Here is a 21891-nt window from a genome sequence, read left to right as displayed (position 1 = left end):
TTCAGATGAGCTTTAATTCCTTAACCTGTTTTTGAAAAATCAAGGTTACTTGATTTAGAGTTCTACCAATTTTTCAAAATAGGTGTGTCTGAACCACAACCTGATGACATGAACTGCATGTGAATTCTAGCAATCTGAATGTAATGCCACATGTTGCAGTTTGCCAAAACAGTGACATAGTAGATGAAGATTTAAACAGCTTCCTTCTGTTTGACGCAGTGTGCAACAGCAGTGGTCAAAACAGTCGCATAACTTCTTAGCCAATATTTTTATTTAATTTGTTTTGGCTGAAAACCGATCAGTGGTCCATATTCTATCGTTTAAAAAGCTACAAGCACCATAATTGTACAGTATGAAATTTTGAGATGTTATAAAGATTACATTTAACAGTTGATTATTGCTGCTCTTAAATGAGCGGATTTAATGTAAAAACAGAAAAAAAAGCATGCACTTTAAAATCAACCAACATGTCAGGAATAATGTACATCCAGCTTGGTTGTTTTTGCAAAATAATTTTTGCCATTACTAGCTAGATGTACATTATTCCACTTATTACACAGCTGCTTGCCACATGAGTAAATAATTGGATGGAAAATATAGATTTGAGTTTAAATATTTTATTTTCTCACTTGTAAAGCTTTGAGCTTTGACGAACCAGCAAGTTAAAAATAAAACATTTAAAGGAGAACTCCGGCGAACAATGAACCTTTGGTCTAATAAAACATCGGTACCTAGTCAATCGTTCTCTGAGATTTGTTTTCATGGTAATCGAATGTAAAGAGTTTTATCTCTAAAAACTGTTTAGCGTATAATGCTAGTAATGGGGGCATTGACTAAGTAAAAAGAAATCGCTAGTTTATACCACTAATAAGGCTCAAAATAGCCCCACACTAACGCAGTAACATAATGAGGCTCCATACATGCAAAACGAAGCATTGAGAACTTTGTAAGTGTACAGACCGTTTAATAAGAAGATACTTTATGAAGACAGTTCACTTCGTGTATACAGACAGGAGCCATCTTAAAAAATAGTCTCGATAAGTCGATCCCCGAACGCCGCTCATACAGTTCAGAAGTTCGCTGAACTTCATACAGTTCAGATCACTCAGCACGGCGTTCGGGGATCGACTTATCGAGACTATTTTTTAAGATGGCTCCTGTCTGTATACGCGAAGTGAACTGTCTTCATAAAGTATCTTCTTATTAAACGGTCTGTACACTTACAAAGTTCTCAATGCTTCGTTTTGCATGTATGGAGCCTCATTATGTTACTGCGTTAGTGTGGGGCTATTTGTGAGCCTTGTTAGTGGTATAAACCAGCGGTTTCTTTTTACTTAGTCAATGCCCCCATTACTAGCATTATACGCTAAACAGTTTTTAGAGATAAAACTCTTTACATTCGATTATCATGAAAACAAATCTCAGATAACGCTTGACTGTGTACCGATGTTTTATTAGACCAAAGGTTCATTGTTCGCCGGAGTTCTCCTTTAAGATATAACAGTCTTATTACTTATTTGGTGAAAAGCTAGTGGTGACAAGGACATAAATATTGATTTGAGATAAAAAAATCTTACTTGTTTATTATGTTTGACTCCATTATAGTACAAAACAATCATTCTGGCATCAATCATACGAACTCTTCAACAATATTACAGTATTTTAATGCTAATGTGCTCCAATTTCATTTCCAGTAGTCTAAGTAAGAGGCAAGATGTTACCAGTTAAGTTTTAATGAAAGAGAGAGAGAGAGCAATATAAGCTCTCAGCTAATTGTGACGGCCATTATTAGGAAATATCATCATGTGGAATGTCACATCTGACAAGTCAGAATCAAGTAGTCCAGAGAGCTGAGAGATAAGATTAAATTCTATAAAAAAAAATCTTTAATATCGACCAATAATAATTGTGCATCCCTGTTGTGAATAACACAACCCTGCAATATTCTGAAGTCTCTCTGCTGCGGTAAAATACTAATGTGTAATAAACGGAGCAGTTCCAAGAGGGTCCTTTCACCATCGGTGCCATTTATTTATTTTGCAGCTTGCATGTTTTATTACATTTTGAAAAATTGGTGGACCTGTTGTTTGTACATCTAACAGATCTTTCACTGCAAGTTTCATTAAAATGGGCGCTAATTTCATAATCAAGAGTTTCCTATGCTGTAGAGTACACTTGTATATTTTTATCTGTGTGCTTCTAACCTCAATTCTAGTGTCTTGACAAGGCACCCAAATGTCATCAGTGCTCTGCAGGGGTTTTTTCTGCATGGTGTGCAGCTCCTCCTTTCAGCTTATGCATCATCGAATGGCTCTCCTGAATCACTGCTTTGCGGGAGTTTGGGGGTTTAGAACGGAAATGGGGCTTAAAGATAATAATGGGATGGTTTGGAAGTGTAAATAAAAGGTGGCATCAATGTTTTGTTATAAAAGCTGTCATTTGTCAATTCGGAGATGGCAAATTTCTTATTTTCAGTGGTTGAAGGTGCGCTTTACGTGTGCAGCGCTAAAGACTCTTCCTCCTCTCGCACGATTATATTTAAGTCATTTTTTCCTGTTGTAGATCCAGAAGTTCCCGTGGCCACCACATCTGCTCTAGAGGAGATGGCTCTCTACAGTAACAAGCGCAAACTACGACAGGGCCGCCGCAGCCTGGAGGCTCCTGTGCCCACGTAACCGTACACTCACACACTAATGCATCTGAACTGTGAAGATAAAACACACATAGTGATCATCTTATACTAAAAGATGTACACAGATATTAAACCACTCTTATTTCAGTGCCGGCAACACAGGTTGGGAGGTGAGCTGATGGGCTTCTCTTGTCTGGTCTTGCCTTTTCAGTTGAAAAGGATTGCTATGACAGGTCCAGGGGATGGCTGATTCTTTTACCCATTGTACTCAATTTTTCTGTCAGTCACCATTTTAGAAGCAGAATTGTTTTGAGATGCTGTGGGGTTTTCTAAACACTTTGGAAAAATTCTCTAGAAAATGTTCTGGGTGAAATGTGGAAAGGCAGAAAAGGGGATTTTTAAATGTATCCGTGTTCATGTTTTGCAGACAACACACTGCTACCTTCACTGCCCATGTAAGCCAGAATTTCACTTTTTGTTGTTTTAATTCACTCTCAGAAAGAAAAGCTTTTATTCCTTTTACATGTAATTTATTAATGTAATATACTGTTTTTAATCTATGGGAATCCAGTACAATAGAGGAACAAATTAAGGCTTTTTGACATGTGTATAAGCTGATTACTTGTTATTTCGTGATGAATTTTGAGTTTTGGGATTGGGATACTTTTTCTTGCACGCAACATTTTAAGATTGAAAACGAGGCCTTGGCGTAAAGCTTTATTTCCATTTTAAATCCATATCAGTTTCAAAACAGAATTCTCTTTTAAGATGATGCAAATGAATGTAATATTTTTGAAAGGTTGCATCTGACCTAATTCAAAGATCTGTTCTAGACCTTTTCGGAATGTGTATGATCATGCCATATCATAAAGACTGACCTACTATATTGAGTAGCGTCATTCGAAACCTTTTGGTTAATCTCTAGTCTTCCTTGACTGGACTAGGAGAGTAAAATGAAGTGGATAATGTTTCCCTAAGACTTTTGTTTTTGTTCCTTTGGTGATCTAAATCACCTAAAATGCGTTCTCCATTTTTTTTCCTACTCCTTGTTCTGGGCCATGTTGTATATCTATAAATTGAATCATTCCCTTTGCTACACTGAGTGACCAGAGTGGAGAATTTCACACTGACAAACACTCAACTCTCCATAAACATTTGGTACCATTTTGGGAGTGTGAGGAGACAATTAAATCATCTGAGAACAATTGGTCTCTATTACTATCTACAAATCTTCCTCATATCTTTTCTTTCTCTTGCTCTGACAGGTGTGTGAAGGTAGTAGGCGTTTTCTAATCTACATTTTAATTAGTTGAACTTATAAAGCCACTAAAAAGCTAATTTTGTGAATAATGTATAAATGCTAAAAAAAAGCAGCAAAAATCAGAGTTGAATCTGAGCCTTTCTGCCCCAAGACCAAACTAAAGTCTGGAGGGTGTAGATGATTCTACCAGGGTCTTGACTGACTGAGTCCCAGTGTGTATATTGGTTTGTTGCTTATTGCAGTTTTAGTGTCAATCCTGTGTGAGGACTAAGATGATATACTTTTATTATTCCTTTAAATAAACGTTTTATTTCACTGTTCTCAAATCAGTTGTTCACCACCCTGGCTGCCATCAACACTGTGTCCCAATGAACCTGTTAAACATATGAAATAATCTTTTTTTTTTTTTTTACTAATCTTAGCTTTCGTGTTGCTCTCATTAACTGAAATTCAGTTTTGGTTAATAACAGTTTGGGATTGCTCATCATTTTTTATGTAGTTTGAGAAAAAAAGAGAAGTTGGTTTTCTGTAACCAAGGAAATATTGGGATTCACTACATTTTTACTTTTTCAGAGCAAAAGACTTTGAGCTCTTATTGTTTTCCTGTCTTGGTGGGGAGGATTTGTTTTTGTTTGTTTGTTTTTTGCTAAAGGGGGTGGGACAAAAGGTCTGGGAATATAGCTCATTCAGGACTGTAACTAGTGAATTTGTACAACCAAAGAAGTCTATTTTGTGGTTCAGGAATAATAAAGTTTACTTTTCATTTAACAACCTGATGTACTGAGGTTGTTTTTGCCTCTCATTAGCGTGAACTGCTGTTTTCTTAAAGTGGAGAAATATACTGTCAAGAGTAACAAGTACATGCCAATAACAATGTACAGTCAGAAATACGCATTACACATTCAACCCAAACATTTTATAGACAGATTGTCTTTGTAGTTGAACAATATTGAACAGTACAGATTCTCACATTATACAGCACAAGCAGGAATTCTGTCATCCATGGAAACATGCTTCAGAAAGTGTAAAGTGAGCGTACAGACGCCTTCATCGGATGATTGAGAGAATAGAAGAGAGTTTTATCTTACTCCTGCTGCCTCTCACTGAGTCTTGACTCTGAGAAGCCTGTCTGCTTCCCCTCTGTAAAGACAAGAGGATCTTTTTATATATGCAAACTATATTGTTGCATACATTTAGCATTGCATTCAGTGTTATTTGAGTGCTGAGTAATGAAAGCCAGTATCAGGTGTAAGTGTGTCTTACCCTCTGTAGAGCCCTGTTGTAAGCATTATAAAATAACACAGCACTGGAACTGTCCGCCTGCAGCTTGTGACAGGGAGCATCACCATGCTCTTCATCATCCTCCATCTGTCCAGTAATATGAGTAAAACGAGTCTCACACATTTTGTTAAGATTTTTATCGGCTCATTACATTATGTACCACAAATATTTAAAATCATGAGATGTTTCAGGTGCTAAATTGAAGCAAGAGATCTTAATCTTAAAAAAAAATCTTCGTTAAAACCGCAATGTTTTAAGAATTACTAGGAAGCATGTGCTAACAGTTTTTAGAAAATATACATATTTTATGTAATCAGATAAAAATGAGTAGTGTCATTTAAATGTTTGTCTATTACCATTTAAATGTTTGGGGTCTGTGTTTTTTGTGTGTGTGTTTTAGATGTTTAGTCTCTTATGCTCACTAAGGCTGTATTTATTTAATCAAAAATATACAGTAAAACAATGTTGTGAAATATTTTTCCTTTTTTAAAACTGTTTTCTGTTTGAATATATTTTTAAATAGAATTTTCAGCATCATTACTACAGTCTTTAGTGTCACATGATCCTTCAGAAATCATAATATGCTGATTTGCTGCTCAAGAAACATTTAATGTCATTATCGATGTTGAAAACAGTTGCTTAATATTTTTTGTGGAAACTGCAATACTTTAGATTAATATAAAGTTTAAAAGAACATTTATTTGATATCTAAATCTTTTGTAACAATGTAAATCTCTTTTGGTAAATTTATTGCATCTCTGAATAAAATGTATTTCAAAAAAAAAAAAAAAGTACACTCCTTAACCACTCAGGTCTCAAGTGTCATGGCCTTCATGAGCACATGTGTGACTCTTACTGACCAGAGCTAAAGCTTTGTCCACAGGTATGTGACCTGGCCTAACTGGTCCAGCCTCCAAGACTGACAGCACTTCATCCGGCAACAGGAAAGACTCATTGTACCAGCTCTCAAACTCTGGCAAGCACAAAACAGAAGCGCAAAACTGATTTTAGAGAAGGATAAACATGAGTGAGTTCTGGTAAGTACAACTGTAACATTTAGATAGATAAGGGAAGTAAATTTTGACCAAAAAAAAATGTTGACGATCATAGATTACAACTAGCTATCTAAATTGGTGGAGGTTTAGACATTCAAACCAAAAAAAGAGAAGCCTAGAAACAAGAGGAACTACATGTGTAGAGAACTAAGGGAAGTCACCTGTTAGTAGCCGTGTGCGGCACTGATTCACCAGGTGCTGACAGTAGCTGACTTCTGTCTTTGTGCATCTGAGGTCCTCATAGGCTTGTCTATAACGGTTCTTTAGCTTTTTTAGCTGCATCAATAGAGACAGTTCAGCCTCTTCCATCACAGGCTCCCCCTCCGCACTCACAAACTGACCTATAAAACCAATGGCTTCAGCTTCATATGATTACTACATCTCATTTTTACATCATATAATGCTCACCCTGGCCTTTTCTTCGCTCTCTGAACTGTTGTAGTTCATATGTAAGGTTGTCAAGATCCCGTTTAGTCACATTGATGACATCGGTGAGTGTGCGTAATTGGGACGTGCGGTCCAACAGCACAGCCTTGTTCTCCTTTAGTATGCGGTTAATCTCACTTCCCCGTTCTGCTTTGAAATCTTCAAATGCCTCCGCTTTGGGTGGAGGAGAGCTGAGAAAGTAATTTTAATACTTTTGTATAATACAATTGTAAGCTGACGTTCATATAGTAACTGCGGTACTTGGTAGCTGCCAGCAGAGGTCTCCTCAAGCTTATTGACCATTTCACAAGATGTAAACAACACTGGTCCAAAAACACTTCCTGTTTCAGTTTGTAACTGTTTTCTTTATTTCACATGCAAAGAAAACATCTTAAAGATGTTTGTTTAACTTTTTGATTCAGTTTTAAATGTTCTGTTGGTTGTATTTTATCCCAGCTTTTATGTAGTGTTAAAAAACTGAAACAGGAAGTGCTTCTGGACTGCTGATGTATGTACAGTGTAAGGAACTTACTCAGTTCTGTGTTGTTGTTCTGGATCTTGTCGTTGGGGCTCTTGTGTGGTCACGTCAGATTCACTCATGTTTAGAGGCTGTGCGGTTTCTACAGTTGTGTTTTCCACAGGCCATTGGCTCAATGCTCCTTCCTTTCTGTTCAAGATCAGATTTGAAGCACAATTTACAGCCTGGTAATCTAAATTTGGTTAGTGTTTGCTCTTGTAGTTTATGGTGAGGTTTTGGTTTTTACAAATACATGCATATGGAGTCGAGGATGATTTCTTGAACATGATGTACTGTAATGGCCTTTAAGTGTAAATTATTTTTAGAATGACAAATTTGTCAAATACGATTGTCATGTATTATTTTTGTCATTTTCAATCATCTTCCATTTCACAAAGCTTTCATCATGTCTAGATGTCTATTGACAAAGAAAAGAGCTGACTAAAGGTAGTTGCTTAAAGTCAACGCAGTCTGCAGATTTTGAGTTTCTGTGTGATTTTCTTGTGTTCTGGTAGTGTGTGATCCTCAATCATGCCTAGTTTTTCCTCTATTTTTTCCTAAGTCGGCAAGTGTATGATGCTTAGTTCCTGCATGTTTCCTAATAATTCTGTTCAGATTTAAAAAGTTGTGCAGTGTATTCCAGCTATAAGACTCTAAATCTCTAAATGCTTTGTTCTTTGCTCAGATTTGTCACATCAGGCATCAAACATTAGGGAAATAATGTCACCTGCTGATCTGTTTGTCTTTTCTTCCTTTACTTTGTTTAGGTGACGCTTCTCGTCGATGTCTCTGTGAAGGTTCAGCTAAACCTAAGCCATATCCAAAACTCTCCACCTTTCCAACAGCACAAACAGACTCCTGCGCCTGTAGCAAAATTCATGAGGCATGTGGCATCCTTTTCTGTTCTTACTGAAGTATTGTTGTCTACTGAATATATCCATATAGCACTAACCTCTGCAACAGTAAATGGTGTTGTGTTCATGGCTTTCTCTACACGAGCATTTCTCGGACAGAGTTGCTCTCGCAATTTTGTTTGCTGCTCCCTATTTAATACAAATACATTCAAACATAATTGTATTGACCTCCATTTTAAATATGTTCAATTTTTGATGAAGGGGTAACTGGACTTACAACACCACTTTTTTGAACTGTGAAAACACCTCTTGGATTTGTGCAATGCTTACAATCTGAAACATTAAATCGTTTATTCAGTTCTGACAAAAATTAGATTAATTTAAGAAAAGGTAAACTTACATATTTGAAGCACTGATGTATAAACTATGGTGTTTACCGGAATCTTAACCAGTGATCCGGACAGGTATCTCTGCACCTGACTTCTCACTTCCTCCACCTGGGTTTCTGACAGGACCTCATTAGAAACTCGATTAGACTATGAGTTAGGAGGACACTAAAATAACCATGTAGCCCAAAGTCAAAGCTTGGGAAACCAGAATGCGGCTTTCATGTGTTGATGTGGTAATTGTGTTGTGAGTAAAAGGCACAGATTCTGAATGTGCACGTGTTTGTACTCACCAGTTTGTTACACATAGACAGCTCCTCCTTGAGAAACTGAATTTCTTTTTCTAGTCTTTGCACCTGAAGCTTGGTAAACATTCACATGGTTTTAACCATCATATGAAAAGACTTTCTGTTAGACATTAGTTGAATGTGCAGATGATTTTTTTAGATATATTATAAGAGGATTAGCTTTGTAATACATGAACAAAATCTTACAACAGGGTCGACATGTTCATTGATTAATGGCTTTGTCTTCACACATTTCATTCTGGTGGCAAAGCGAAGAGTTGAAAGCTGCCAAAAGAACAAAAAAACAAAAACAAAAACAAAGCAGTTGTGTGGGTTTTCTAGACTTAACAGACATGTCTCACTGGATTCATAATAAAAACATCTCACCGTCTCTTCAATTTGTGTCCCTTCACCATATATGTTTGCCACAAGCACTGTGTTACAGTTTCCTCCTGTGTAGGTACAGTTGAGCCAAAGATAAATCATTAGCTTACATATGTCCTGACTCCCTTTCAATATTACATTAGTTTTTTCATAAAAGAAGATTTTCCCAATGTTCAAAATGAATGTTTACATGCTGAGGTTCTGAGGCTGAATCCTTAAAGCTATCTCAAATGTTGGTTTGTTGGTAAACTTCTTTGGGATAGCTTGTGATAATTGTTTAGCGCACTAACCAAGTGAGTCTTTGAGAGCATGTGTAAGTTTGCACTGTCTAAAGGGAACATGTTCCCTACGACTGTCGGCTAGAGCCAAGATGACCTGCTCCAGGAAAGAAAGGGACTTGTTGATATACATTGCCTCCATTTGGACTTGACCCTCTGACTGGAGTAAAAGACAAAAAGTAAAGTGACAAAATTGGAAATTGTATGCATTTGAGGAGCGTGCCTCTAAACTGAGGCAGAACTGTAATAATGAGAAGAGAAATGAACTGACCCCAGTTTTGCTAAGTCTCTCAGATCCTGCCAGGTCCACCAGGTTCAGTTTAGAGGTGATGTATTTTGCTTCTGACAGTGTGCGAGAGCGAGACTATGCCACACATGACCACATATGCAAAAAATACCTCCATATGTAAAAAGGCCAGTCTACTCAATTTTTTTATCTTATGTTCAGTACATTTCAGGCACTTACCTCAATGTGGACGGTAAATATGCAGTGAGACCTGGAGGAATGTTTATTCAGGGCATGTTCTCCAATAATTTTGTTCATCTCCCCCTGTCAGCACAGTGAGATCAGTGTTATTTATCACAGATGAGATGTGCCTATTTTGTCTAAATCTGTAATGAAAATATGAAAATCCAATTCTGAATGTTTAGCAGTTGCTTTTGCCCATGTGGGCAAACATTAAAGTTTTTGCCATTCTTTCATAAGTAATAGGTCTTTAATGGAGATTCTCTGGTGGTGGTTATATCGTATTGTTTGTCATTAACCCATTTGTCAACAGCTATGATGAAATATAAGAGCAAACCTTTGCCCTTAACAGAGCAAACACAACCTGATAAGAATTCTGTTTACTGGATGGAAATAGACCTTTTTCTGAAATAATTATGCATTCATGTTTTGTTTTGTTTTTTAAAAAAAGACCTTGTGACTTTACTTCTTACCTCAAAAAGTAGGTTAAGAGCCTCCTCTTCATTGTGAACCAGATGTAAAGACAATCCTTTGACTGAGACTCCACCTCCTGGTTCTTCTACCACAGTTAGGACTCCACTATGTGAACCTTTTCCATGCTTTACGCTGGAGAGCAAGTCTACTATTGTCTCATTATAGATTTCCAGAAAAGAAAGGTGAACAGAGAATGTATGATCTACACGATCCGCCACCTCCTGGAAAATCTGAGGAATTAAGAGATGGTTTATTAGCCATAAGAGCTGAGACATTGACTATGTGCTTCTTTTTCATGGGTCTCGATCACCTCCTGTAGGGCTCGAGGAATGATGCCTCTCTGCTTGTAAGTCTCTGCAGCACCTGTCATAGTGTATGTTTTCCCCGCTCCAGTTTGCCCAAAGCATATTATTGTACCTAAACACACAAATGGCTTTCCTTAACTTTTTGTTTCAAAGTAGAAACCACCTCTGTAAATGTTTGTGATTTCAGATATGATATGCATTTGAATGACCAACCATTGTAGCCCCCAAAGGTTCCCAGCACCACACTCTGGGCTACACCATCATAGATGTCCTCTTGTGACGCATTGTGCAGCACTCCATTCAGCTGAAATAACCGTGAGCTCTGATGATTGTTCCTCTTTCCTTTCTTGGACCATACTCTCAAAGTCTCAGAGATAAAGAGAGCGACAGGTGTAAGCATTCTTAAACATTAGCATCATTCAATCTGTTTTATGCATACGTTTGGCTCAGTTGGTTAAAGGTGCATTGTGTTATTCACCTATGATCCCCAAAAGTAATTAAATCATTTCTGGTACATTTCTGGAGGAAAGTTGTAATAATAATGTTTTAAAAGCATATTTGAATGGTATTTATATGTACATTTTTAATGACCTTCATGTTTGGCTAAATTTGACATATGAAATACCTGACTTTGACTTCAAAACTATAAAATATGTATTTTTGGTTTTCAGACAAAAATGCTGATTTTTTTTTTAATCATCTTGTTCTTCTTAAAATACTTAAAAACGTATACATATAGCAAAACGTTTATGCCACTAATATTTTTCTGTCTTAGCTTTTTTTAAATAATTTTTAATAGTAATGTTTTTGCAGCTATTTAGATTGGTTGGAATTGTATGTTTTGTGTTTATTTTGATTTTGGGATGTTTTGTTTTGCGTTAAAGCAAGAAAAATACAGAAGGTATAGGCTAATAAGCCATCATAGATGTCCTCTGTAGCCATCATAGAAGATCAACTTCACAGATAAGTTAACGTAATTTAACAATTAAGAAAGTTTAGACAAAAGATAAATGTTGGCACATTGCATAAGTTTACCTGCTGGTCAGGTAGGCATTCAATAAGCTCGTGCGCAAAATTGGCTGTGGGTCGAATGCGAATATACACCTTTACTGGGGAGCCCTGTGAACTCATGATTCCTGCAATGTAGAGTAACGTTTTCTGTCACATTCAGCACGACAACTAAGTAAGTTTGAATAGGCCACCAAATGACATAAGTGTGCGTTTTGAATATCAAATCTTGAATCAAGAGTAAACTTTGTGCTCTCGAAACTCACCTGTGTATCCTGTGCGATAGCACAACACATAATAGCCTAGCTGTTGTTGGAAATTGCTAGTTCATGTTGATACCGTCGTCATGACAATGCTCCAGCCTCGCACTATGAGTTGCGCAGCACTTATGGTTACCTTTATTAAAGCTGTATGAGTCATCGTGGTCACAATCACACACTGTTCGGTTTTTTTGCGGGAGTAACAGTGCGCATTCTAACCGAATTCGCACCCCTATTTCCAGGACTCATAATAACCGCATTCCCGGAAAACCAGTAGGCTTTAAGCCTATGTGAACGGAACTATATTTAGACACGTCACACAAACTCATTAAATCCAAGTAGGCCTATATGTTATTTATTTTTCATAATAAACACAAAGCTAGGTCTAACTAGTTTGACCACTGGTGTCCACCTTATGCGATAATCATTTGAAAAGCTCCTCACTCAACATTTGAGAATCAAAAGAAAACTAACAAAGTTGAAAAGTTACTTTCAGTAAGAATACAAGATGTAAACAACACCGGTCCAGAAGCACTTCCTGTTTCAGTTTTTTTAACACTCCATAAAAGCTGGGATAAAATACAACCAACAGAACATATAAAACTGAATCAAAAAGTTAAACAAACATCTTTAAGATGTTTTCTTTAGGCCTACATGTGAAATAAAGAAAACAGTTACAAACTGAAACAGGAAGTGCTTCTGGACCAGTGTTGTTTACATCTTGTGAAATGGTCCCATTTCACAAGATGTAAACAACACTGGTCCAGAAGCACTTCCTGTTTCAGTTTTTTAACACTACATAAAAGCTGGGATAAAATACAACCAACAGAACATATAAAACTGAATCAAAGAGTTAAACAAACATCTTTAAGATGTTTTCTTTACATGTGAAATAAAGAAAACAGTTACAAACTGAAACAGGAAGTGTTTCTGGACCAGTGTTGTTTACATCTTGCAAAATGGTCTATAGCCTGTAGTCTTAGTATGGTCGATAGGCCCATAGCATGGCCCTAGCTGCGACATTAACTGGAACATTCATGGATATTTCAAAGCTGCAAGCGCATTTCGGTGGTGTTTAGACAGTATTTTTGAGAGTCAAGAGACTCTCCCTCCACCCCCTCCCCTGATTGTTCTAGCAGTTTGATTGGGCTGTGCAGTTGAATGACCGTCAGCTTGTTCGTCCCTGGTTAAAAGTAGCCTACCCCAAGGTCTGACATTTTAAACAACTCGCTGAGAATGAAAACAGAATTGTACATCTGTGTTCTGTGTGCCTGTTTGGTAACACTCGAAGCACACAAGGTATGTAAATATAATATATTAATCAGACACTCCTAAAAATATTTGCAGTTATTTAAAAAGTTAGGCCTACTATAGTGTATGTCTTTCTATTTATGTATTTTAAAATGATTTGACGATGAAAATAAATAGTCACTGACCAGTAAGATACATATTTTTTAGCCTTTTCAATCAGCCTAGATTAACTTTTATTGAGGTTATTTTGTCAAATGGCATCAGAATGTGTGAGTGTGTATATATATATATATATATATATATATATATATATATATATATATATATATATATATATATATTATTTTTTCTTCTATTCACTGTTATTACTACTACTAATAATCCTATAATTTTACACAGAGATCAGCCAGGAATGGGGATACTGCGAATGACTTCACATTTTTATCACACAAACCAAATGAGACGGTTGGTTGGTGCATGCCTTCAAGAGTCTTAATTTAAAGCAAGCAATAGCGCTTTTGTGCCTATAGAACAAGTATTCCTACTGTAAATGCAGAGTGAAATGACAAAAGAATGAATATTCCTAAAACATATGAATTACTTTTGTATTATTTTAACTTTTAACATTCTACATGATAGCATAGCTGCTGTTTAAAACAATAAACCACATTTCTTGCCTCAATCATATTCACAGCAAGGTCCTGTAGTGCAAGGTCCTTCAAGCAATGTCCTTGTTAATGGAAGTAAATACGAGGAGGTAAGTGTTTTTGCTTTAAACAGACTTATATTTGAGGCAATGCTACTATCATACTGTAAATCTCACCAGTAAAATATACAGCTTTAAAGGCTTTGAATAAATGTCAATACTTTTTCATACTTTTAATATGCAGTCTACTGATTTCCATCCATAACAGATGACCAACCATACATTTTTAAATGAAACCAAAAGTACTTTGGAGAGGATCATTTTGTCGAACCGTGCAGAGGTACCCTTCAGTGACTTCATTTCTCATGAATGAAAATTTTGATTACTCGTAGATCTATCCTTTACACAAGACAGCTTTGTATCTTTCTAAATGGAAGCCTGGGGATATAAAGTTCTCCTTTAATCGAATTATTTTCCTTTTTATTTTCCGACATTTCTGATCAAATTATGTAGACTTTGTCATTCTCATGTCATGTCTCATGTCATGTCAACTCATGTCATTCCCAAATCAATATTTTTAAAATAAAAAGTGTTTGAAGGCTACATTGACACATGTAAAAAAAAAATAACAGCATATTTGGAATGACATGGGTTTGATTAAATGGTAACAAAAGGCTAACTTTTACTTTTGTTTGTTGTAAGAACTAACAGTGGGGGCGAGGGCTTTTTTTGTTTTAACAAGCATTTTTTAAAGAGGACTCTCAGTCTGTCAGCCTCTAGATGGAGTCACAAGGTTTCATTCTATTAATGCAGTTCTGCCAGTTCATGTTAACCCTTAAAGACCTATACAGCCGCCGGCGGCTAAAAATAACTGTTGTTCTTAAATGTTAAATAACTTTTGAACCGCTGCTCCAATCCGTATGCTTTAAAAAGTCCCATAAAGAGGAGATTCGCGGCTTTTCTGTGATATCGGGTTAATCGCGTTTGGACATTCAGAAGCTCCGTAGTGAATGTGATTGCGTCATCAAGTTTTGATCAGCATTGATTCGTCAAAGAAACCCGTGCGTTTTTTTCCTCTGAGCCAATCATAAATGACTGTTAATGCTTAGTCCCACCCCATCCCCAGATTGGTTAAAACTATCATCTACTCAACCAATAAATATAGTTCTTGGTCTTTTGCACGACCAATTAGCATCTTTATTTAGAAATTTGAACAGAGGTAAAGTCAAAGTAGTTCATATAGGCTATGTATGTAAGTGTGTGTGTGTGTTTATATATATATATATATATATATAAGTTTTATTTATATATAAGTTTTTTTTTTTTTTTTGCTTCATTGTTCTACTACAATGTTTCTATTTATGTAACTTCCTTAACTTTTTTGGACACATCTAAATTGTCAGTATGAAAAACACTGTTTTCACTGAAACAATGCTTTTCACTGAAAATCGCCTATCATAATGTTGTAATAAATGCCTATAACTTGCTTAGGGATTGTTGCATGTAGTCAAAATTACATCTGGAAATGTAAAATATCCAAGTACAGCTTTCTAAAGGAAAAAATCCAAACTTCAGGAGGATTTGTTTGAGTTGAGTAAAAAAAAATCACTACAAATATGCTGCCGTTTTTCTTAAATCTGGTAAATTCATCCATTCTAAGACATATTAAATGTAAAAATGGATTATTTAAATGAGATAAATTGAAACTTCAAGTTCTCCTGATAAAAATGATATATGGCACTTTATGCTGACTGCTATAATGGGTTAGAAAAACAAAGAAAAGAAAAAGCGGTGCAGGTGCTCCAAAAATGGTCTAGGTCTTTAAGGGTTAAAGGCAGTAATTGTGGAATTACTTTGGAATGAGTCATATATGTGTAAGGACTTGTTTATAAAGAGCCCTATAGTGAAGTGTTTCACTTTTTTCCCATCAGAATGAATGGCAAAAAAACGACACACTATACCCTTGGTAGCTCAAGATACTTAAGTGGTATGCCATGTTTCATACTTACAAATCTATTATGCAATAGCTACATTAAAATGCATTGATTTTTGACTGTTGTTTGTGAAAAGTTGTTAAAATTGTTCAACTATTTTCTCCTCAGATAACAGGCAAGTGATGTCAACTGGAAAACAGCTCGTTTAACAGTCAACCCTAATGAAATGACACTATAATATTTGTTGAACTACCATTGTAGTATATCACAAATGGAACTACATGAATAAAATTAACTGCAATTTATGACCTCACAGGTGTAAGCGCTGAATTGTTTTTTACAAATAAAAGAAAGAATAAATCTAAACAATCTTGTCTCACAGGTAAATGTACTTGTGTAAATGGACAAGAAAAAAAATATTTTAATTTATCGCCGTAAAGACAATACTACAATGCTGCTCTATGCAATACTAGCCCTCATGTTGAATGATAAAACAAATTATTCAGTGTATGTATTACATTATGTAATTTTCATTATAATTAAACTGTCCATTGGGTTAGTTATTCCATGATTAAAACTGAACATGACATTAAACTCTAATTTTAATATCAAACTTTGATAATCTACTGATTGTTTACAGCTAACAAGACTACCAAACTACCACTGTTAAATGCCAAGAGAATCTGATTTATAATCTCTCAGTTAGAGATTTAAACGATAAGACTAGATGTTATTAGAGAAATATCAAAACAAAGACTGTTATAAATAAAGTTGCTTCTCATATTCCTGTCTGTGTATCTTTTGTCAAATTAATTCATAATCCTCCAAAACTATATTCCATATATGATAGTCGAAAAAGGATTTGCACCTGTATGGTCTGTACAGTCATGGTTAAGATGGGATAACCAGACCAATCCAGCAGATATATTTCAGGGATTAATTTAACATGGCCCTAATCTAATTTGACCTGAGACAGAGGAGACTAGTCCAGTTTGATATAAATATATTATTTATATTCATTTACATTTATTTGGGTTCAAATTTTAGATTTGATTATTGTAGTTATTGTTTGTAGGTTTGTAACAAACAAGCGATGTGTTGAAAAACTGACACAATAACTGCAGCAAACAAAACACTGGAGCACAACCTGCCCCGCAGGGCCTGTCCTGTCATTCAGGCACACGCACAGAGAAATAGAAAGGAGAGAGAAGAAAGAGAGAGTGATGGGAGAAAGAGAGGGGGCTCCAGGAGGAGGTAGTGACGTGTTCCCAGGCCACAGAATCTCCGCACCTCTCAGCAGCAAATAATGAGCTTAACCACACGACCTCAGTGCAAAGGGGTCAGTCATTCGGATTATCACACTCCACTTTGACATCACAATCCTCCATGCCTCTCGGTTTTTTTCTTCTTTTTTGGAAACCTGACATTTTTATTTTACTTTCTTAGATTTTTATCCCTGTTGGATGACAACTGATATTTTTAGTTTTGGTCACCGGGTCAGACAGGACAGTCAGCTCAAATATGGACTGTAGTTTGCTCCAGTTAAGACGAAGGGTGTATACGCATTGTTCAGTTTGAAAGCAGGCGCTAACTTTTAGAACAGGGATTCACCCTTGTTTCCTTAGAAAACATAACCCAATGCCACTGTCCAACAACAAGGTCGCTGATGATGGAACTTCAGCACAGCCACTGCAAGAAGGAAAAGCAATGGTGGACTCCCTCATCAAGGTGAGTTGATATTTAATGAACCAATGACTCATTAGAATCATTCGTCTAAATACTTGTCACAGAGTTTTGTATATATTACAGATTTCCCTTAATGAGTGTTCTAGAATATTAGAAGAGCGAATGAGGAAAGCACATCAATTTGATAAATATATTGACAATCAGTTGTGGTTTATTTTCCATCATTTGTTTGTTGACATGATGACAAACTTCTAGCGGTTCGGATTGAAGATGCCGAAGCGTGTGCTTGTCCTCATGTCTCCTTATTTTCAGGCTGAACATGAAAGTATCTTATGATTGTGTATTCCTCAAGCCTTAGGGTGAAAAAGCACTCTCTGTGAGTATAGGGATGATCCACGCTCCACCGCTTGATTGTCTTCAGTTTGAGCCAGTGTGGAGGCATGTCTGTACTCTGACCATTGTGCCTAGTGAAGACACGACGGTCGAAACCTTGCGCTTTCAATAAATATTTCCAGTGTGCACACTTCACATTTCCTTTTTAAATACTCTTTCTGCCATAGCAGAATTACCCGTTTTCTTTACTCTTCTGCTGTCAGCTTCTGTTCATTTACTTACTTTAAGAATCAACACATAAAGTAAATCTAATGCATACATTACATATTTTTGACAGATATTTAAGTCCAAATGGCAATAGACAGCAGCTAAAGCAAGATTCCAAAAGTTTCCAAAGCTTATCCTGAAATAGCCGTCTTATGACAAGCAGATTATGAGTAATATTTGTCACTCATACTAATGCGTAATCTATCGATAATGATGTTTGATAAGTTGAACATTTATGTAACCTTATAAAACCTTCACAGCATCACCGGAATAAATTATATTAAATATGTTAAAGTATTTTACATGAATCACACTTTTAAAAAAAGAAATATTATAAGTAGAAATATTAATTCTTACCCCTCTTACAGTTTTTAGAGTCAATTTGAGCCCCAATCAACTTAGTTAAAAAAGCATGGTTCACTTGTTTCACTCCTGGTCATGTCTGCTTTGTTGGTTTTATTTAATTTTTTAAAAATTATTTTTTTATTCCAAAATTCAGTATTTTTTTATAAATTTGGATTATCGAAATAAAAAATATGTAATTACAATCTATTCTTGTCTTGTAGTGGCAACTTATGTGGCATAGCAAATGGCATTTAAAAAGACCTCAAACAACAGAGTAAAAAAAAATCTGAACTTTGACAAAAAATACTGATTTAATGTATTGTATAATGTTTAAATATATTTAATATAATAAATATTAAATATATTACAGTATATTCACAAAATTTTAACCAGGAAAGCTGTTACAAGAGCAGTTATAGCCACATCCAGAAAAATATATTGGATTTCTATGGGCCTCTGCTGGAAGTGGTAATTAGACTTTTTTTTATTCTAAAACTGTATTTCCAACCGATTTTTCTCTATAACCAGAAGAATAGGAGAATTCTGCCTTTAACACAAGATCAATATCCATAAACAACTCTTATTTCATTTTGATAAAAATGTAACATTTCTTATGCATGCTAATGGTGTAGTTTAGGAGTTTGGCAGTAAAATAGTTAGCCAGGCTACCAAAACACAGCACAAACTAATGTTTATTAGACCAGTAACCATCTGCTAAAGAACTGTGATGTAGGCATTTATTTTGTCTGAACATGATCAGTGAGGTTTTATATTATAAATGTATTATTGATGTATGTATCATTTCATTAATAATATCTCATTCTGAGCGGTTTGGCTGATGTTACATAATTGTAAATATCTGTAATTTCAATGTGCCATCAAACCTTTTCCGTTTTTAAAAATATGTTTATTTTATATCTTTATTGCATCATTAGTACCAGATACTGCAGATATGTCAAAGGTAAATGTATTAAAGGGTTAGTTCAACCAAAAATGAAAATTAAGTCATTAATTACTCACCCCCATTCTGTACCAACCCCGTAAGACCTTCGTTCATCTTCGGAACACAAATGAAGATATTTTTATTAAATTTGAGAGCTGGATCACTGCCACGGCCCAGAAAGTCAATAAGGAAAATGTTTAAATATTCCATGTGACTACAGTGGCTCAACGATAAGTTTATCAAGCGAAGAGACTACTTTTTGTGCGAAAATAAAACAAAAATAATGACTTTACTCGACTATTCCTTTTCTTCCCTCTGGGCCTGAGATGAGAGTTCAAGAGATTTCCACGACGCATACGCGAGAATTTCGCAAGAAGTAGTTGAAGGAGATCGCAATTCTCACGCATGCGTCGTGGAAATCTCTTGAACTCTCATCTCAGGCCCAGAAGGAAGAAAAGAAATTAGGCCGTCAAGTTTCAATCCTTTAGGAGCCTATGTAGCAGTGATCCACCTCAAATTTAATTAAAAATATCTCCATTTGTGTTCCGAAGATGAACGAAGGTCTTACGGGGTTGGTACAGAATGGGGGTGAGTAATTAATGACTTAATTTTCATTTTTGGGTGAACTAACCTTTTAAATTAAAGTTAAAGTTCAGAACATTATTGATCTGATCTGATTCAGGTGGTGGCATGTTATCGACACTTAGCCTCCTGTGTCGGTGGATGCATGGACAACTCCAGCCTGCGGCGGGATCTTCGGCAAACACGAGAGCGAGCCCAGACACTTGCGGTGTCCTGCCGAAACCACCTGACAGCTCGACTGAGGGATAAAACATTACCAGAGACTGAAAGGAAGGAAACAGAGCTGTTGTGGGTAGCGTTCTCCTCGTGTCTGGAGCTCCTACATGCAGACATGTGCAAGGTTTTCACCATGGCCAAGCACTTTTCCCTGGCCAATAACAGTAACATGGTGCAAACAGGCATACAGGGTAGGCATGCATAACTGTAAGAAGTTTCAAAACTGATTACTGATACTAATTATTTAAGACTTCTGCAAATTCCTCAAACAGGAAGTGTAACCATCACAGCCCATTATTGGTCTGATAAACATGTAATTGCTTAAACAGGTGGGACAACAGAGGTGGCGGCACGGGCCTTGAGTCTGCCGGACCTGCAGGAGGCAGGTGACGGGACCCAGACGTCCAGCGTGGAGGGTCAGGAGCAGAGTCAGCTGGAGCAGGAGATCGCACAGGTGGACCGCACACTGGATGACATGGAGCTGAAAGTCAACGTTCTGCGCTGGACTGTGGAGGCACTGAGTCCTCAGTACGCTGACCCTGTTAGCACTGACAGCGCCTCACTAGCACTGCTGTCCATCGACGAGGAGGCAGCTCAAAGCTTCTGCAGTCGTAGCCAGGTGTTCGCCGCAATGATGCTGAGCGGTGTGGCGATCTTTGCATTGGTGCTATCAGTGTGTGTGGTGTTCCTGGTCTGAAGTCTTATCTCTTTTTCTTTTTCTGAGGTCTCTTCAGTTGTGATCGGCCAAACATCAACAGTCTGAACAGCACAATGTTAAAAATGAAACTGTCTGCGTATACTTACTGTCAACAATTTAACAGTTTCTTACTGTTGATCTCAACAGAGCCTGTGAGTTCTGTTTTACAAATCAGAAAACTTTGCCATTATAATAGTTTTGGGTGTATAATCATTTATAGCAAATGAAAGCATGAATTCATTTGGGTTTCAATGCAGAATATTTTGGAATTTGGGAAAGCAGTAAAATAGTAAAGTCAGATGTCATATGTACTTTCAGGACTTCTGTTTTGAGGTTTTGGTGTGTGTAAACACAAGTCCTGTTTACTGTAGCTCAAGTCCTGGGCGGTTCATTGGCTGGTTCTTCATGCCATACCTTCAGAACCTTATTCTGTTTTCGTTTTTGACTATAATACAGTATCAACACTGACACAACATCTAATCCGGTAACGATTACTTGGCAAGTTGGTACTGTAGCCTACTCTTGAAACGTTCTGGCATTATACATTGGCATTATATGTTATGCACATCTTTGTGTGCAATTTAATTATTGATTTAGTTTAGAATCAAATGTTTAGAAACCTGTTACACTAGCCAGAAAGAATAGAATTGTTTGTTTTAAAATGTTAGTCAGCATATGACTACTATTAATAATCAGTCATTAGTTACAAACAAGTTGGGGTTTGTAACTATGGGGTTTGTAACATAAAGGAAATGTAACTTAGAAGTTTACAGAAAAGGACTGAAATATTGTAATTACCTCAAATTGAAAGTCACTTTTTCAAAGACATTTGACATTTCAAGACACTATTGAGAATCCATCTGTTTTCCTTCAGGCATTGTAATGTCCCCATTTCCAAGTAGCCTATCTCAAGAATATTAATTTTGTAAAAAAAAATAAAAAATAAATATATGAATAAATTAGATTTTTGAATGTTAGTTTCAGTTGGTAGATCTGTCAGAGAATATCAGACTCAGTCTGATTGATATTCAGAGTCAGTCTCAACAGTTTCTTTCTCGCATTTTCCATGTTTATATTGCTTGTAAAATCACAATAAATCAGGGAGTTAAACTGTAGA

General features: G+C 36.3%; 3 protein-coding genes and 1 long non-coding RNA gene across 25 annotated transcripts in view; 3 read left to right on the top strand and 1 right to left on the bottom strand.

Annotated features, from left to right (window-relative positions):
- The window catches only part of scrib (scribble planar cell polarity protein), a 125218-nt gene extending 121005 nt beyond the window's left edge, over window positions 1-4213 (top strand). For all 15 annotated transcript variants that reach the window (XM_089129385.1, XM_089129386.1, XM_089129393.1 and 12 more), the window contains one exon: window positions 2563-4213. In XM_089129385.1, the coding sequence (XP_088985511.1) occupies window positions 2563-2675 (113 nt within the window). In that variant the 3' untranslated portion in view covers window positions 2676-4213. The remainder of the gene's footprint in view (window positions 1-2562) is intronic.
- On the bottom strand, window positions 3389-12056 carry kif9 (kinesin family member 9). 5 transcript variants are annotated; one of them, XM_039688562.2, is made up of 21 exons: window positions 11881-12051; window positions 11642-11742; window positions 10820-10973; window positions 10612-10718; window positions 10301-10531; window positions 9828-9911; window positions 9633-9725; window positions 9374-9521; window positions 9087-9151; window positions 8907-8984; window positions 8706-8774; window positions 8464-8562; window positions 8304-8359; window positions 8125-8215; window positions 7900-8036; window positions 7188-7322; window positions 6638-6846; window positions 6391-6570; window positions 6035-6147; window positions 5157-5261; window positions 3389-5033 (listed from the first exon to the last, which is right to left on the bottom strand). In XM_039688562.2, the coding sequence occupies exons 2-21, from the start codon at window positions 11735-11737 to the stop codon at window positions 4941-4943; spliced, it is 2343 nt and encodes a 780-aa protein (XP_039544496.2). In that variant the 5' UTR covers window positions 11738-11742; window positions 11881-12051; the 3' UTR covers window positions 3389-4940. The 5 variants fall into 5 exon arrangements, with proteins under 5 accessions (XP_039544496.2, XP_039544497.2, XP_088985521.1 ...); XM_039688563.2 differs by having other exon boundaries at window positions 8706-8768; XM_089129395.1 differs by having other exon boundaries at window positions 8907-9151; window positions 11881-12054.
- On the top strand, window positions 7274-7986 carry LOC148998445 (uncharacterized). Its single transcript, XR_016157516.1, has 2 exons — window positions 7274-7374; window positions 7940-7986. It is a non-coding gene; the product is annotated as an uncharacterized LOC148998445 (long non-coding RNA).
- Window positions 12057-13004: 948 nt separating the features above from the next.
- On the top strand, window positions 13005-21679 carry rgs9bp (regulator of G protein signaling 9 binding protein). 4 transcript variants are annotated; one of them, XM_089129382.1, is made up of 8 exons: window positions 13026-13173; window positions 13525-13590; window positions 13820-13882; window positions 14016-14111; window positions 15703-15758; window positions 15874-17433; window positions 19962-20268; window positions 20407-21679. In XM_089129382.1, exons 6-8 carry the CDS (start codon window positions 17344-17346, stop codon window positions 20772-20774), a joined length of 765 nt encoding a protein of 254 aa, XP_088985508.1. In that variant the 5' UTR covers window positions 13026-13173; window positions 13525-13590; window positions 13820-13882; window positions 14016-14111; window positions 15703-15758; window positions 15874-17343; the 3' UTR covers window positions 20775-21679. The 4 variants fall into 4 exon arrangements, with proteins under 4 accessions (XP_088985510.1, XP_088985509.1, XP_088985508.1 ...); XM_089129381.1 differs by having other exon boundaries at window positions 13027-13173; window positions 14040-14111; XM_089129384.1 differs by lacking the exon at window positions 13525-13590 and having other exon boundaries at window positions 13005-13173.
- The last annotated feature ends 212 nt before the right edge of the window (window positions 21680-21891 follow it).

Source organism: Pimephales promelas, chromosome 1, assembly GCF_988280905.1.
Source record: "Pimephales promelas chromosome 1, fPimPro1.hap1.1, whole genome shotgun sequence".
Lineage (NCBI taxonomy): Eukaryota > Metazoa > Chordata > Actinopteri > Cypriniformes > Leuciscidae > Pimephales > Pimephales promelas.
The sequence above is the reverse complement of the archived record's forward strand: the minus strand, read 5'-3'. Positions and strand labels throughout refer to the sequence as shown.